At 33.3% G+C, this 19922-nt stretch overlaps 1 protein-coding gene across 1 annotated transcript in view; it reads left to right on the plus strand.

Annotated features, from left to right (window-relative positions):
- The window catches only part of Eys (EGF-like photoreceptor maintenance factor), a 1514165-nt gene that overhangs the window by 65966 nt on the left and 1428277 nt on the right, over positions 1 to 19922 (plus strand). Inside the window, 1 exon segment of the mRNA XM_077109730.1 lies at positions 19502 to 19695. Within this exon segment, the coding sequence (XP_076965845.1) occupies positions 19502 to 19695 (194 nt within the window).

Raw genomic sequence — 19922 nt, forward strand, 5'->3', positions numbered from 1 at the left:
AATCTGTAGGGAATCCGAGATGGTGGGCCAGAGGGAGACAGCATTCTGCATCCCTCCACAATCTGGGACTAAAGTAGTGAGAAAACTGCTTCTATGCATGTGATAGAAGACACTCCCACAGCTGTTCCCACGCAGGAAGCACAGCTGCATGCCCATGCAGGGCTCTAGGCCCCAGTGTCAGAATAGGACTCCCAACTACTCATCCACACAGGACTACCCGTGCCTGACCCGGACCACTGGCATCAGCAGAAATCCCAGACGCAGCTCCCACACAGAAACTCTGGCTGCCACTCCTGTGAGGACACCTATCTAACAATTTGAGACTTCCCAGGTCGTCTCCATCTTGGGACTCTGCCGAAACCAAGATAGTCCCCTATGCACAGTAGCCTGCCTGCACCAGGGGACATTGCACAGATTCTGAGCTGATGGCCACACATTGTATGCTACAGAACTCACCTGACACAACACCCCATCCCTGAAAGCATCCCCCTGCATCTTGGGTCACCTTCATTACCATCTTTAGTGGGGCAACTCCCAGTTTGGAACTCCCGGTGATCAGGTACCCCAAATTTCTAACTCCCTCCTCTCCCCAGCAGTTGCTGTCCTGGTACAGTGACTGCCCAATAGAAAACAGCTCTCTGAGACAGGTGCACAGCCACCAAAGGGGAACTCATAAAATCTCTGGAGAGAAATGTCCCTTATTAGGAAGTAGAAAGTGAGAGGGTGAGTGAGAAACATTTTAGAGACTAACATGGAGACCAGGAGCTGTGAGGTCTGTAGGCAAGATAAAGATATAAGACCAGGCATCCACATAATAAAAGTGGGCCCTAAAGGAGATCCTTGAAGTGTAGTCTCCCTTCAGTGACCAGTGGGTGCCACACCCTACCTCCAGGTGCCCTGCAATAAAGACCAGCCCTCTCAACCTGGTAACATTCACCATCCTGAGGGTGATGATACTAGATAGCAACAGACAGCTACAGACATCTTTTAGATGAGAAGGGAAGCAGGAAAGATACCAATCTCCGACCAAAGCAATCCTTGTTTCTTCTTTTGAGATTTTTTTTCTTCTTCTCCCTCTCTATTCTCTCACCCTCACATGCCCAACATATGTGAAAACAAGGTCCTTTGATGAATTAGGATACTGAGGACTTAGATAATAATATATTAAATCATATATTACAGTATATACTGAAAAATATATTACAGTTTTGTTGTATATTCCCTTTTTCCTTTTCTCTCATTTTTACTACTTTAAAACTTTTTATTTTTCTTAATATATATGTGTGTTTGTTTTATGTACACTACTGTCTGCCCTCTTACTTGTCTGCCTAAAATTTCTATCTCTCTCTTCTGCTACTAACCTTCTTCTTTAGATTCCTCTTTCACACTTCCTAAGATACGATAATTCTACATATTCACCTCCTACCTCCTCAGCATATCATCCTACACCTCACCCCCAGTTCTTTGTCTACTATCACAAACTGCAAACCCTTTTGCAAACCTAGCAATTATATTGTAGATAATAATTGAATTCACCATTTCTGAACATTGTGACCAAACTGTAAACATCTTAATAGCAACTATTTGATTTAAGGTTGTAAATTGTTTATATTGGGATCCATTAACATTGCCCTTCCACTCAAAGGAGAGGTATTGGAACCCTACAGGGACACTATAAGCCTATAGGGTAAAAAGCAGAACACCTTGGATCCATAGTGTTAGAAGGGAAGAACATGATCAACATTAAAAGACAAGGGAAGAAAGTACCTCAAACAAATCAAGATCCTACGTTATTAGAATCCATGGCCATCATACAAGAAGAGATTACAGAGAAGGCATTCAGGATGTACATAATTAAAATGTTCTGTGAATTAAAGAATGACCTAAGACAGCAAATACAGGCAGGAAAATAGTATTTTGATAAAGAGCTACATAAGCCAATACTGGAAGCAAAAACTACTTTAATAGGGAGATAGAAATTCTAAACAAACAAACAAGCAAACAAATAGACAGAAATTCTTGAAAATAAAGAAACAATAAACCAAATTAAAAGTTTAATTGAAAGCATCTCCAACAGATTAGACCACTTGGAAGACAAAAACCTCAGAAAACAAAGACAAAATATAGAATCTTGAAAAGAATGTATAAAACACAGTGAAGATGGTAAGAAACCATGAGCAGAACATTCAAGAAGTATGGTATAGCATAAAAAGACCAAATTTTTAAGAGTTATTGGGATAGAGGAAGACATAGAGTTACAAACCAAAGGAATGAACAATCTATTGAATAAATTAATATCAGAAAATTTTTCAAACATGAAGAACATATTGGAAAACCAAATACAAGAGGCTTAGAGAATGCCAAATGTACAAAATCATAACAGATCCATACCAAGGCACATTATAATGAAAATGCCTAGCATACAGAATAAGAAGAGAATTTTAAAAGCCACAAGAGAAATGAATCAGATCACATATAGGGGGAAAACAATTAGGTTATATGCAGACTTTTCAACCCAGACCCTGAAAGTTAGAAGATTCTAGAACAACATATATCAAGCTCTGAAAAAAATAATGCCAACCAAGAATCTCATATTCAGCAAAATTAAGCTTTATATTTGATGATGAAATAAAAACTTCTAAGACAAACAAAAGTTAAAAGAATTTACAACTAGAAAGTCTGCATTACAGAACATCCGCAGCAAAATATTCCATGAAGAAGAAATGAAAAATCAACAATAAGAATCAACACAGGGAGTTATTACACTAAAGGAAAAACTAATAAAAGGAGAAACCAAGTTGAGTTAAATAACAAAAATTAACAAAGGTGGCTGGGAATACAAATCATGTCTCAATAATAACCCTGAATGTTAATGGCCTAAATTCACCTATCAAAAAAACATAGGCTAGCAGACCGGAGGAAAAAAAAAAAAAAAACCCAACAACATGCTGCCTCCAAGAAACTTGTCCCATAGGAAAAGACATACAGAGACTGAAGGTGAAAGTTTGGGGAAAATACCGCTCTAATGGACTGTGGAAGCAAGCAGGTGTTTCCATCCTCATATCAAAGACAGTAGACTTCAAGCCAAAGTTAATCAAAAGGGAAAAAGAAGGAAATTTTGTATGACTCAAGGAAAACATATGCCAACAAGACATAACAATTATAAATATATATATGCCCCCAAAATGAAGCGTCTATGTTCAAAAAACAAAATCTTCTCAAGTTCAAGAGTCAAATAGACAACAACACAATAATTCTGGGTGACTTTAACACACTGTTTTCACCAATGGATAGATCTTCCAAACAAAAGCTGAACAAAGAAACTATATAACTTAATAATGGACTTAATAACTTAGACTTAACGGACTTATATAGAATATTTCATCTTTCAAGAAGTGAATACACTTTCTTCTCAGCAGCACATGGATCCTTCTCCAAAATAGACCATATATTATGCTACAAAACAACTCTTAGCCTATATAAAAAAGTAGAGATACTACCCTGCATTCTATCAGATCACAATGAAATGAAATTTGAAATCAATTATAAAATAAAAAAACATACTCCAATACCTGGAGAATGAATAATATTCTACTGAGTGAAAAATAGTTTGCAAAAGACATCAAGGAGGAGATTAAAAAATTTCTTAGAGGTAAATAAGAATACTGAAAACACATCGAAATATCTGGAACACTATGAAGGCAGTACTAAGAGGGAAGTTCATTGCATGGAGTTCATTCCTTAAAAGAAGAGAGAGTCAACAAATAAATGACCTAACATTACATCTCAAAGCCCTAGAAAAACAAGAACAATTCAACACCCAAAGCAGTAGAAGACAGGAAATAATTAAAATCAGAGCTGAAATCAATGAAATTGAAACAAAAAAATTGAAAAATTTGACAGAACAAGAGTTAGTTCTTTGAAAAAGTAAATAAAATTGAAAAATCCTTACTCATGCTAATGAAGAGAAGGAGAGAGAAAACTCAAGTTACTAATATACATGACATAAAAGAAAATATCATAACAGACACTACAGAAGTAAAGAAGATAATAAGAAATTATTTTAAAAACTTGTACTCCAATAAAATAGAAAATTTTGAAAGTATTGACAAATTTCTAGATTCATAGGATTTACCCAAATTGAATCAGGTTGATAAACACAATTTAAACAGATCAATTTCAAGCAATGAAATAGAAGATGCCATCAGAAAAGCCCAACCAAGAAAAGCCCACAACCTGATCGATACACAGCTGAGTTAAACAAGACCTTTAAAGAAGAACTAATAATAATAATCTTCAAATTATTGTGTGAAATATAAAAAGAGGGTTCACTTCAAAACTCAACCTATGAGGCCATTATCATCCTGATTCCAAAACGAGACAAAGACACATTAAAGAAAGAAAACTTCAGATCAGTGTCCCTAATGAATGTAAATGCAAAGATTCTCAATAAAATTCTGAAAAATTGAATACAAAAACATATCAAAAATAGTGCACCATCATCAAGTGAGGTTTATCTCAGGGATGCAAGGATGTTTCTACATACGGAAATCAATAAATGTAGTTAATCACATCAATAGACTTACAGATAAAAATCATATGATCATCTTTATAGATGTAGAAAAAGCATTTGACAAAATACAGCACCTTTTCATGTTCAAAACACTAGAAAACTAGGGAAAAAAGGAACATGTCTCAACATCATAAAAGATATCTATGCTAAGTCCCAGGCCAACATCATTCTAAATGGAGAAAATTTGAAAGCATTCCCTCTAAAAACTGGAGCAACACAGGTATGCCCTCTTTCTCCACTTCTATTTCACATAGTTCTTTAAATACTGGCCAGAGAAATTAGACAGATGTATAGGAAAAGAAGTATAGGAAAAGAAGAACTCAAATTAGCACTATTTGCCAACGATATGATTCTATACCTAGAAGACCCAAAGAGTTCCACCAGAAAACTTCAAAAAATATTAAATGAATTAAGTAGCAAGATATAAAATCAAAATCCATAAATCAAAGGCATTTCTGTTTATCAGTGACAAATCATCAGAAAGGGAAACTAGAAAAACTACCCCATTTACAATAGCCTCAATAAAATAAAATAAAATAAAATACTTGGGAATCAACAAAAGAGATAAAAGTTTTCTATAACAAAAACTACAGAACACTAAAGAAAGAAATTAAAGAAGAACTTAGATGGTAGAAAGATTTCCCTTGTTCTTGGATAGACAGAATCAATATTGTCAAAATGGCCACACTACCAAAGGCACTATATAGATTAAATGCAATGCCAATCAAAACCCCAAGGACATTCTTCATAGAAATAGAAAAAGCAATCATGAAATTTATCTGAAAAAATAAGAGACCCAGAATAGCTAAACGATCTTTAACAAGAAGAGTGAAGCAGGTAGCATCACTATACCAGACCTTAATCTATACAATGGAGCAATAGAAACAAAAACAGCATGGTACTGTCACCAAAATTAGACTTGTAGATCAATAGCACAGAATAGAGGACACTGGGAGTAACACACATAATGCCAGTTATCTTATATTAGAGTAAAGGTACCAAAAACATACATTGGAAAAAAGATAGGTATTCAACAAATGGTGCTGGGAAAATTGGAAATCCATATGCAACAAAATAAAATTAAACCCCTATCTCTTGCCATGCACAAAATTCAACTCAGAGTAAATCAAGGACCTCTTTTGCAAGTTTGGAGCAGAAATAAAACTTCTTTGTGATTAATATAAGTGGAAATCCAACAGTCAATCAATTTTCAATTCCCCATATATATTATGCTTTTATCTTTACTATGATAGAAATTAAAATAAAAAATTATTTTATTTACTTTATATTAAACAATATTCTTCCTCTGCAGTGGAAGTATGCTATTTTACTCAATTGAATATGCTTACTGTAAAGAAATACTAGCCTAACAATGAAGTAGGTATTGTGTCCACCGAAAAATAAAAAAATAAATAAACATTAAAAAAAATGTGTGAACCAAACTCTTAAAAAAAAAAAAAAGAATACCAACAACAATAAGTGCTGGCAAGGATGTGGGAAAAAAGGCACACTCATACACTGCTGGTGGGACTGCAAATTGGTGCAGCTGATATGGAAAGCAGTATGGAGATTCTTTGGAAAACTTGGGATAAAACCACCTTTAGATGCAGCTATTCCACTCCATGTTCTATACACAAAGGTCTTAAAAACAGTATACTACAAGAACACAGCCACATCCATGTTTATAGCAGCTCAATTTGCAATAGCTAAACTGTAGAACCAACCTAGATGCCCTTCAGTAGATGAATGGATTAAGAAAATGTGGTATATATACACCATGGAATATTATTCAGCAATAGAGTAAATAAAATCATGGCATTTGTAGGTAAATAAATGGAATTGAAGGAAAAAATGCTAAGTGAACTTAGTGAATCCCAAAAAATCAAATGCCAAGTGTTTTCTCTGATATAAGAAATCTGATTCATAATGGGGTTGGGGGGACATGGAAGGATTAAATCAACTCTAGATAGATGGGATGGGAGGGGAAAGGAAGGGCTTGGGGATAGAAAAGACAGTGAAATGAGACAGACATCATTACCCTAAGTACATGTATGAAGACACAAATGGTATGATTATATTTATATACAACCAGAGATATGAAAAATTGTCTTCTATATGTGTAATATGAAATGTAATGCATTCTGTTGTAATATATAACAAAGTAGAATAAAAACAAAATAAATAAAAAATAAAATATGAGAAAGAGTTGAAATAGATGAAAGGGCGAATTAGTGATAAGAGCAAGATTTATTGAAAATAGGAAACCCTATGACAAATATTGGTAAAAATATTAAAATTCCTAAGATTTTTCAGAAGGAGTCAACAAATATCAAAAAAACAAAACAACAACAACAAAAAACAGAGACAGCAGGTGATTTATAAAATGTCAAATTTGTATCAAATTTCTTTAGTAACTGCATAAAGCAGTAAAGTAAATGAAATTACATCTTCCATTTAATACTTTCAGAACTCTAAATCCAAATTATGATAATTTAATTTTCTGCATTGCTGAAGTTGTATTCAAGAATTAAGTCAAGATAAATAAATTGCAGTAATACTAAGAATCAGAATGATTAAAATAAAATAATGGTATTATTGAAAATATAAATCAGAAAAATCAACACATGCACAAACAAAAAAAATCAAAATCATGTAGCTTTCAAAAGAAAGAAATGAACAAAAACACCAGTTATTAAAGCAGCACCTTCCTAATTGTACAAATCTGTGCTGTGCAAAGCCAGAGTGAAAGCTTCCATGTCTGCTTACACAATACATGGAAGTAAAGAAATTACTTAATTTTTTCAAAAAGAAAATTTCTCTCACTATGTTGGGTTTAAGAAATTCAGTGATACCCAATAAACCATGATTCCCTTCCAAAGGTTGTAAAGAGGTGGGGCAAATGACCCACTGATGTCAGTGTAACCTGGTCTTTATTTCTGAGGTTTTCCTTATGAAAAAGTTCTTTCATGTTATTTTTTTCTGCAATTTACTTGGAATTAGTTGGGTATAGGCATTTTAAATAAATAATTTACCAATAAAATTATTTTAATTGTCAGAAGGATTATAACATTATTTCCAGGGAATTGAACCACTGTTTTCTGAACTCTAATTTTCTTAATTACTACAATAATGGGTTGTTATATATGGATACAGAAATTGAAAGGACAGAACTTGTTGTACCTCAGGGGTAGAGCACTTGCCTCACATGCATGAGGCACTGGGTTCAGTACTCAGCAACACATAAAAATAAGTAAATAAAATAAAGATATTGTGTCCATCTACAACTAGTGTGTGTGTGTGTGTATACATGTGTATAAATATATACACACATATGTATACATATATACATATATACACATATGGATAAGTATACTTTTAAAAAAGAAATTGATAGGACAACAGGAACTATGTATATATTAATTGACTGATAGGAAAGCATTAATATGATTAGGTAATTGTTATTTTTCTACTTCATTGTTAGGCTAGTATTTCTTTACAGGAAGCATATTCAATTGAGTAAAATAGCATACTTCCATTGCAGAGGAAGAATATTGTTTAATATAAAGTAAATAAAATACATATTTTTTTCATTTTAATTTCTATCATAGTAAAGATAAAAGCATAATATATATGATGAATTTAAAATTGATTGACCTTGGATTCCCACTTATATTAATCACAAAGAAGTTTTATTTCTGCTCCAAACTTGCAAAAGAGATGACATGTCAGGTTAAAACTCCTTTGTTTTCTTCAAAATTGGAATTTCTTAATCTTTTTCACTGGTTATAAATTCTAAGTTTTTATATTTTTATTTTCATTGAAATAAAATTAACAATTATGTAATATTTTAAAATGTTGTGAAGAATTTGAACTATTGATTCTGTTCAAATTGTTTAATTTTGCTCTATATTTCTTGAGCTACTTGTTATTTTCAGGGTACTTAATCCTTCTTACTAAACAGGCTATGGTTTTAAGAGACATTGTATTTTGCTTCCCTGAAATACTGCATGATTTATAGTTGCTTTGTGTGTCTGTCCATAGAAAACATAACAGAACATAATGTAGTACTCTATTCAAATTCATCATTGACTTGCAGGGAACATATTTCATACTATTTTAATAAGTCTAAAATGGAAAGATGTATTACCTACATTTGTTTTTACCCTCTAGTAATTATTTTTATATTGAACATTTTTAATGTCCCATATTTTGATATGAAGTGGTTTATTTCCTCATAGTGACCTGTACAAACACTAAAATGAAGAAATAAGAATAGAAACCATATATTCTAGGGCACAGCAATCCATAACCATGAATAGTCCAGTTTACCTTTATTCCTATCATTGTATTTCCTCACTGACCCCTCTTGTCCCATTATTTTAAAAAATGCCACAAATTTTGTGCATGACAGAACCTCAATTTTGGTAAAATGTTTTGTAGCAGTCATGTTGAATTAAAAAATGCCCCTCAAAACTCAATGGGTTTCTTTCTCAGAAACAAAACAAAACAAAACACTGCTATCTCTTTGAGATAGATTCTTTCAAAGACATGACTCAGGTATCCAGTGCTAGAATATTTTAAATGTACAAACTAGAACATGAGGCTTCCAGAGAGTCATCACATGAAAAAAGAGACTTGAAGGGATGTTTGTCAATACTTAAGAGCTTTGACTTGGACACCTAACATTTCTAACATTTCATTGGTGAGAATAATGATATAAAGAGTGACTGAAAAGTTCAAAGGATGTACGGAATAATCAGTGTGCTCCACTCTTCCTGACACATATTTTAAAAACAAATCAGGTCGTCACTATATATGTAGATACCAGTGCAGACTGCTGCTTCACTGTTTGGTGCAGCTCCTCTGGTCATCATGGATCTATCCTATTGCCCCTTGCATCAATTTTGTAGTAATTCTATTTTTATTTTACACTCACAAAAAAACATGTCCACACCATCATGTCTGTATTGTGGTATTAACCAGAGGATAATGAAAAGGAGTTAAATAAGGAAACGTAAAGTTGGACTCTAGAAGAGCTGACTATATAGTCTACTTCCTGGACAACAGACTAACTCATCACAAATGATCACCTTTCCCTGAGGTCACACTAGTTTCAGCTAACCATTTATTTCCCCTCAACAAAAGTGTCCAAATATATCTCGTCCATCAGAGTCCAGGCCTTAAGGTTCTGAGTCTCAGAGAAGAGCTTCTTTTCTTCTCTTTGAATCTTCACTTCTTTGTAGCAGTACTAATCTTCTGTGATGGATGACAGTTCCAATGTCCATTCTCCTCTGAGCAATTCTCTTTTCTTCAAAATCTGCTTTTCCCCAAACTTCCATTAGGGCAATATTATCAAGTAACCTAGAGTATATGTCCTTGAATATTGCCATTTTATTCAGAAATAATAGCACACATGAAACTTTATAAGCACAATTGAATTTGAGTTTCAGAAATCACAATTTGATCTGTAGTCTCAAACTCCTAAACCACATGTACATAAAAATAACAGCAATAGCAACACAGCCACACAAAATTTGTTATTCTTTATAATATTAATTGCCCATGTAACATAGCTTTTTAAATTTTTGTTTGTTGTGATAGAACAGGACATTATCTAAAACAGTGAATAAGTTTGTTTTTATAAATGTCTTTTTCATAAAAGATTAGCATTGGGGCCTAGTCTTTAGAGAAAAGCTCTTAAACATGAAACCAAGAGCACAATGGACCAAAGAATATATACATAAAATCTGAAGTAATCAAAATAAAATAAATTTAACTTAAACATTAAACATATGAAAAGGCAAACCACAAACTTCCAAACCACCTATGTGATAAAAAACCCTATCTTTATGAAGAATTATATAAATTAATTAGTTAAAAAAATCCAGTGGGAAAATAGGCAAAAGACATAAAGAGACAATTTACTAATGAGGCTATTAGAATTACAAATAAGCTCATGAAAAGATGTACTTTGTCAGGATGTGTTACTACTCATCTATTAAAAGAGCTAAAATGAAAAAAAAATTAATGACAACACCAAATGCTGGTGAGCCTAAAGAATAAATGGATATATCATACATTGCTACAGGAAATGTATAATGGTACAAACACTCTGCAAAACAATTTGACAGTTTTTTAGAAACTAAACAAATATTTACCACATGACTCAGTAATCTTACTTTCAGAAATGTTTTCCAGGGGAATCAAATTCTACTTCCACACTGAAATCTTACATTTATGGTAGCATTATTAGTTTCTTAGGCACTTTGGATTGCTATAACAAATTAATGCAAATTGAGTTGTTTAAGTAACATTTGTTTCTCACCGTTCTGGAAGCTTCAAAATCCAAAATCAAGGTGCTGATAAATAGATGTTGTCTGCTGAGTCCCTATATGGTAGGCAGATGGATATCCATTTATTCTGTCCTCACAGGGTAGATCAGAGAAGGGGAGCTTCCTGATCTCTTCTTGTGGGGGCATTAATCCTATACAAGACTGCTCCACTCTCATGATCTAATTACCTCTCAACACTAACCCAAATACCATCCCATTGAAAATGAGGTGTCAACCTAAGGATGAAGACAGCACAAACATTTAATCCATAGCAATCTGTAATAGCAAAAAAAAAAAAAAAAGGAAAAATTCAAATACACTTTTTTTTTTTTTGATGCTCAGGTTTAGAATTTTTTGTCGTTGTTGTTTAATTTGTAAATATGTCTGGATTCTTCAAAGCTTTCTACTGTTTCTGTTTAATTTAATCCTAAGAGAGTTGAAGAGCATCTATGATAAGGTTTTAATTTCTTTAGATTTATTGAAACTCGTTTTCGGGCCATGCCTGTGTTGATATATTGTCTATCAATAGACTTGGGAAAGTTGGGGGCTGGCACTTGAAGCAGTGGGTTAGTAGTTGCCTCTTTAAGTTTTACAACCTAGGAATGTTATTTTTTCCCAATTAGTTCTCAGCCTAAGATCATCTGAAAAGAATTAATTTAAAATTAATTAATTGAAATTAATTAATTTCAAAAGAATTAAATTAAAATTAAAAATTAAATTAAAAAATTAATTAAAATTAAATTAAAAATTAAAATTAAAAATTAAATTAAAATTAATTAATTGAAGCCTAAGACTGGGGTCCTCACTGCAGTTTTTATAGGACCTGGATCAATAGGTATCTAATTGCAGAGTTGAAAAGCATGTGTTTGATGATGTTCCACAAATTGTCCTGAGGTACACCATAGTGACAATAAGAGCAGCTACCATGGTGTCTGATAAGCCTTGTGTATCTGTGAATAGCTAGGTTCCAAGAGCAAATTTCACTCTATTAAGCCTCTTAGTCTGAATAAGACTTTGGACAATTCATATATTTCAGAGAGAGCTGAATGTGGAACTTTCTGACTCCCTGCTAAGGTGGCATAGTTGTTTCTAGGAATTTAAAAAAAAGCATTTATAATTCAATTTTATAAACCTTGCCAGCCAATTCATGGCACTACCCAAGAGCAGCTAGTATATAATTTTTAAAAATCTAATTTGATTATATCAAACTAATTCATTATCCTGTGAATAGGAACACCATGAAATATTTAGCTATGAAGGATTAAGTAACTGAGCAACTTCATGCAAGCCAAAAGATATCACTTAGATAATAATGTTAATTCATTTGGACTTTGAATGGTATGTTAAATTCTGAAGTATAAAATCACAAAGATGATATAAAATTTTAAGTGATACCACTACTGGAATTAGTATGTTAAAGTTAATTTTAAGAAATTAGTGTATAAATATTTATTTTGGTCACACAAAAAGGGATTAAATGTATATTTATCAATATGTTGATATATTAATAAGTTTCTTATTAACTAAACAGAGAATAGCTGTTAATTATATTAATTGTATTAATTAGCACAAATATTACAATCATGGTAAATTTTTTAAAAGACACTACACTATAAGCATTTAATGCTTGCCATTTTCAAAGTAACTATAACCATATTTCTTTGATAAATTTCTTAAAACAAACCTAGGATTTATTTAAAAAAACATTATTATTCATTTTTATGTTTTAATTTTCTTTTAACTAAAAAATTAGCCACAGCTTAAGTAGCTCAGCTAGCAATGACTGGCTATTTAATGGCAAATTAATAATAAAAATTTGTGCACACCATCTAATACTATATAAACTCCAAGCTCTTTTCACCACACACAATACTCACTAGATTAGTCCTATAAAAAAGTTAGAAGACTTAATTTTTAGTATTAGTTACTATTTCTACTCTACAATACAACATTATGTTGTCCAATATTATATGTAAATTATTAAGACACACACAAACACACACATATGTACACTCTCACACACATTGATTTGTCTTCTTTTACAAAGTTCATCAAATGTTTGTTTACTCTTTGGAGATATTTGTTGTAGCAATTTCCATAGTAATCCTTAGGGTAAAATAATACATAATGAAATGTCTTTTTTTAGCATTTTGTTTTGAAACAACATCTTATATAACTATAATAAAACATCTGAACTATGAAGTTGACATTTGTAGAGTGTGTGAGGATATTTTAATATCATTTTATAGCAAAGATTCAGGAAATTACCACCACTATCAAAACAGAGAATCATTTCATTATTAAAAACTCCTGTAATCCCTATAGCTCAGTAGGCTGAGCAAGGAGGATTGCAAGTTCAAAGCCAGCCTCAGCAATTTAGTGAGGTCCTAAGCAACATAGCTAGACCCTGTCTCAAAATAAAGATTAAAATGGGCTGGGAATGTGGCTCAGTGGTTAGGTGCCTTGGGGTTCAATATCTGATATCAAAAGAAAAAAAATTCTCTCTCATGCTACCTATTTACATTTTTTACCTATCCTATCTTACAGTAACATCCCTAGCCTTTGACAACTCTTAATTTTATCCTTTATTATAGTTTAGTTATGTGAATATATTATGCAATATCTCAATTTGTTGAAATCAACTTTTTTCTCTAAATACTATGTCTTCAATAGATGTCTGAGTTTGTATGTGTGTATGTTTGTGTGTGTGTGTGTGTGTGTGTGTGTGTGTGTGTGTAACTGATATGGTATTCTATGGTATCAATGTACCATAGTTTAACTATTCACTTATAAGATATTTTATTTGCTCCAGTTTTACACTCTTACAGATAACTGTATACTAAATGTTTATATGTTAAATATCTATAGTCCTACAAGATGAGGGCCACACTTAAAAATAATATTTTATGTTTAGAGTGTTTGATAAATGGATAGATTGTAGTTTTTTTCTGCCATAGAGGGAAAAACAGGTAAATATGTGAGGTTGTGCTTGTGTTAATTGATTTCAGTATAGTAGTTATTTTTCTATCTCTCTATATATTAATTTCTATATCTATATGTGTATACAAAGATATATATGAAATCATGTTGTAGATCATGAATATACACAATGAAATTTATGTTAAAAATATTTGGAACTGCAAAGAATCTATGCACCAGTCAAAACGATTATGGAGAAAAAAGAAAAAAAGTGAGTTGATTGCTCCATTTCAAGACTTTATATCTATACTTATCTGAGCACTATGAAATTCCATATGGAAAGGTACAGAGATCAACGTGACAAACTTTAGAGAGCAGAAATCAGCTCTATGATTGAGGCCTGTCAATTTTAAATAAAATAAGAAAGGAGTAGACTTAAAAACTTGTCTGGAACCATTGAAAATTTGTATTTTAGAAAATATAATAACAAATTACTGTCTCATACTTATTTAAATGGATCAGAGACCTAAGTGTGACAGCTAAAATTATAAGACATCTAAAAAAACCATGACAATATTTTTCTGACTATAAATTAAGCAAAGAGTTATCAGGTATTACACTAAATCATGTTAAAGAAAATAGTACTTATTGGTCTTAAATAAAGAATACAATTGATACATTAGACTTAATGAAATCAAAATTTTTGTTATCCAAAAGTCACCAAGTTGAAAATGAAAAGGTAAACCAGGGAGACAGTATTTTCAGGTGACATATATCATAAATAACTAGCATATATATACAAAGAATATACAAAGAACCTATTCAAAATATGTATTCAATAATAACAACACAGATAAAGCGCTCTCTCACCAATGGAAATGTGCTAAAACTAGCTTCTAGTAATATGTATTTATCACTAGATAAATACATTTTATTAAATTAGCAAAATAATTTAAAAAACATAAAATAATCTATATATTTGCCAAAGTTATTGGGTTATAATTTTCAGTATGCAAATTCCTTGATATGGAAGTAATACTACAATAAGCCTGTTTAAGGAATCCATTCACAATTGCTGCTGCCTCTGATTCTGCTTGTGCCAGCATGAGGTCACCTGGAGGTCTCTTCTCTGGGCACAGCCTGGGTTACCTCTGACATGAATTCTGAATTCCAAGGCTGCCTCTATGGTTGCTGCTGAAGTCACCTGTCAATCAAATGCCACCTATACCTCTATCACCATTGGTGCCACATTTGATTCCACTGCTGCCAGTCTGAGATCACCTGGACGTCTTGTTTCTGGGTACTACTGCCACAGGAGACACCACTACCCTGGATGCAACTGAAGCCAACATTGCTGCTGATCCCTGAAGATCACTTGGTGACCCTGCCCCACAGCTGCCACGGCTACTATTGACACACTGTCTGCTGCCAATAACCACAGCTGCTACCCCTGCTACCACGGCCTAGAAGACTTCTTTCAGGGAAGACTTCAGGTTTGGTTGCATGTGGCTGCACCCATTTTGGGACACCAGCCAGAAACTGGTTCCTGGGTGCCAGCAGGTTTACCACCATAAGAACCTGTGTCTGGGGACTCTAGCTGAGACTTGCAGATCCAGTGTGGGGGTGCCTGCAGGTTTGCAGGAGCCTGGCATCTTTCTGCTGAGAGTGCTGGTGGCCCTTGTCTTGCTGCTGCATCTCGGTTTGGTCATTTGCATGAGTGTTTCCTGGTGGTCTCTCTGCAAGTAGGAGCAGCATTGAGATCTTGGAACTACAGTGTCACTGAGCCTGAGGTATCTGAAGCCTAAATTGGTGAGATAAGAGATTTGGTTTGAGAGGACAAATCTAGGTTTGGTGATCCCAAGAGATGTCAGAGATGTCAGTTCAAACTGTTGAACATGACAGAGACAGTTTGACTTTCCTGAAAGATTTATTTTATTTTTCGATTCAACTAATCTCTATCATATTTCCAAAAAGACAGAATGTCTTTTATGCATCAATGTGTGGAGAACAATGATATATGAATGGTGTTTTGCATTTTTTTGTATTCTTATGTCTTTAATTTTTTTTCTTTTTGTTCAGATTCTTCCTCTCTCTTGTCTATTTTCTTTACAACTTTTTCCCAATCAACAGTTACTCTCTGTGGGTTTCTCTTCTACTCTTCCTGTGAATTTTTACTTCTAGCTTCTCTCTTAATCCCTTGCAAATATTCCATACTACACTACTGCTGTTCACTCATCTACCATTTGAAACTGTAAATTGTTTTAACAACTATTCTGTTTGTACTATAGATGGTTATTGAACTCATTATTTTGGTTTAATATGAGAAAGCAGTTAGATGCCTTAGTGGAAGCTATTAGGTTTAAGGCTATATATTGAGTATACTGAGTGCTGTTGATATTAATCTTATCAGTAAAGGTGAAGCACTGGAAACCTCAGAGACACTATAGTTCTACAAGATAGAATTCATTCTGCCTTAGATCTATACTTTTAGGTGGGAAAACACTCTAATAACATGAAAGAACAAGGGAATAAAGCACTCCAAACAAACCAAGATGATTCAACAACAGAAGCTACTGATAACACAATAAAAGAAATGTTCAAGAAAGAGTTCAGATTGTATATAGTTAAATTAATATGTGAAGTAAAGTATAGTATAAGGAGTGAAATCAAAGAAAAAATACAGGAAGTGAAAGACCACTTCAATAAAAAGTTAGAGATCATGAAAAATAAAAAAAGGAGATATCCTTAAAATGAAGGAATCAGTAAACCAAATTATAAATTCAATAGAAAACACCTCCAACAGACTAGATTGTTTGGTATACAGAACCTCAAACAATGAAAACAAAATATGTAATCTTTTTTTTTTTTAAGAGAGAGTGAGAGATAGAGAGAGAGAGACAGAGAGAGAGAGAGAGATTTTTTAATATTTATTTTTTAGTTATCGGCGGACACAACATCTTTGTTTGTATGTGGTGCTGAGGATCGAACCCGGGCCACACTCGGCACCAGGCGATTGTGCTACCGCTTGAGCCACATCCCCAGTCCCCAAAATATGTAATCTTGAAAGTAGAGTTGAACCTGCAGAGACAATGTTAAGAAACCATGAATAGAATATCCAAGAATTATAGGATAATGTGAAAAGACCAAATTTAAGAGTTATTGGAATAGATGAAGGAGAAGAGATACAAACCAAAGGAATGCACAATATTTTCAAGGATATAATAGCAGAAAATATCCCAAACCTAAAAAATGGAATAAAAAATCAAATACAAGAGGCTTATAGGACCCCAAATGTACAAAATTACAGAAGACCCACACCTAGACACATTATACTGAGAATGACTAATACAGAAAAAAGATAAAATCTTAAATGCTGTGAGGAAAAAAAAAAATCAAATTCCATATAGGGGGAAACCAATTCGGATCTCAACTGATTTTTCAACCCAGACCCTCAAAGCTAGGAGGTCCTTGAATAATATATTTCAAGCTCTGAAAGAAAATGGATGCCAATCAAAAATGTTATATAAAGAAAAATTAAGTTTCAGATTTGCAGATTAAATTAGCACATGCCATGATAAACAAAGATTATAAGAATTCACAACTAGAAAGCCTACACTACAGAGCATTCTCAACAAAACATTCCAGGAGGATGAAGTGGGGAAAAAAAAAAAGTGAAAACCAGCAAAGGGCGGACCTACACTAAAGGGACTTTCAACTAAATGAGAAACTAAGACAAATCAAAAAGCAGAAATAAATCAAAATGATAGGGAATACAAATAATATCTCAATAATAACCTTGCATGTTAACAGCCTAAACTCATCAATCAAAAGACATGGATTGGCAGATCGTATTAAAAAGCAAGAACCAACAATATGTTGTCTTCAAGAGACTCACCACATAGACAAAGACAACCACAGGCTGAAGGTGAAAGGATGGGAAAAAACTTATTACTCGTATGGATTTCGTAAAAAAGCAGTGGTTTCCATTCTCATTTCAGATAAAGTAGACTTCAAACCAAAGTTAATCAGAGGAGACAAAGGAGGACATTTTATACTTCTTAAGGGAAGTATACATAAATAGGACATAACACTTATAAGTATTTATGCCCTAAAGAATAGCATCTATATACATCAAACAAACCTTTCTCAATTTTAAAAAGTTAAATAGACCACAAAACAATAATACTGTGTGATTTTAACACACCTCTCTCACTACTGGACAGATCTTCCAAACAAAAACTAGAGAAGAAAATTATATAACTAAAGAATACAATCAATAACTTAAACTTAACAGACATATATAGAATATTTCATCCATCAATGAGCAAATATACTTTCTTCTCAGCAGCACATGGCTCCTTCTCTACAATAGACCATATCTTATGCCCCAAATCAACTCTTAGTAAATACGTAAAAACAAAGATAATTCCCTGCATTCTATCAATCAACAACTGATCAACAATTATATGAAAAAGTGTTTCAACATCTCTAGCAATTAGAGAAATGCAAATCAAAACTACTCTAAGATGTCCGTCACTCCTATCAGAATGGCAATCATCAAGAATACAGGCAACAATAAATGTAGGTGAAGATGTGGTGAAAAAGGTATACTCATACATTGCTGGTGGGACTGCAAATTGGGGCAGCAACTATGGAAAGCAGTAGGGAGATTCCTCAGAAAATTGTGATTGGAACAACCATTTGACCCAGCTGTCCCACTCCTTGGTTTATACCCAAAGGACTTAAAATTCTTTTTCCCTCTCTGTCCCCAATCCCTCTCTGTGTATGTCTCTTTCTCTGTTTCTATATGTGATTTTTCAAGGTCCATTGTGACACAAGGCCTATAGTGACACAGCCACATCAATGTTTATAGCAACTCAATTCATAATGGCTAGACTATGGAACCAACCTAGATGCCCCTCAATGAATGAATGGATAAAGATAATGTAGTATATATACTCAATGGAATATTACTCAGCTTTAAAGAAGAGTGAAATTATGGCATTTGCCAGTAAATGGTTGGAGCTGGAGAATATCATGCTAAGCAAAATAGGCCAATCCCACAAAATGCAAATGTTAATTCACAATAAGGCAGGGGGCACTAAGAAAGAATGGCATTACCTTAGATTAGGTAGAGGGAAGTGATCAGAGGGGATGAGGGAGGATGTGGGGATAGGAAATATAGTAGAATGGAACAGACATTATTGCTCTATGTATATATGTGTCTACATGACCAATATGATTCTGCAACATGTACACTCAAAAAATGAGAAATTATATCCCATGTATGTATGCTATATCAAAGTACATAAATGGGGATGGGGTTGTGGCTCAGAGGTATAGCGCTCACCTAGCATGTGTGAGGCACTGGGTTTGATCATCAGCACCACATAAAGTAAAATGAAGATATTATGTCCACCTATAAATAAAAGATAAATATTAAAATAGTGCATGAATGAATTCTATTGTCATGTATAACTAATTAAACTTAAAAAATCATTAAAAATTACAAAAATAAAAACACATACAATTCTGTACCAAAAAAAAAATCCATGCATGTTAGAGACTGACTTTCGCTACAGATCTCTTCTTATTTTCTCTTTTTCTTTTTCCCTTTCTGCCCCCAATCCCTCTCTGTGTATGTCTCTGTCTCTGTTTCTGTATGTGATTTTTCAAGGCCCATTCTGTGAGGAGCTCCTGAAACCTCTTAATCCTTATTCTCCTTGGGAAGAAAAAATTTGGCAGAAATGCTGCTCTGCTTACATCTGTGAATGCCCGAAAGAACTTCTCAGTCAAAACTGCGAAACTGATGTCAATGAATGTTCTGAAGCAGCATGTCAGATTGGCACTGACTGTGTCAATACACCAAATGTAAGTCTGAATGTAGGGAATGAGAGACAAGTTTGAATTAAATTCACTACTCAGATTACATATGAAAAATGCATATAAAATTTTCATTAAATTATGATTTTAAAACATAGGAAAGGCAGAAAATCTACTTGTTCACTTTCCTTTTTCCCATTTATATAGAAACCCCAATTTTAAAACACTGCTCAGTCTCATTTTGTGCTCTTCCACCTGTATTCTTCCTCAGAAAC

The sequence above is a fragment of the Callospermophilus lateralis genome, chromosome 6, assembly GCF_048772815.1.
Source record: "Callospermophilus lateralis isolate mCalLat2 chromosome 6, mCalLat2.hap1, whole genome shotgun sequence".
Lineage (NCBI taxonomy): Eukaryota > Metazoa > Chordata > Mammalia > Rodentia > Sciuridae > Callospermophilus > Callospermophilus lateralis.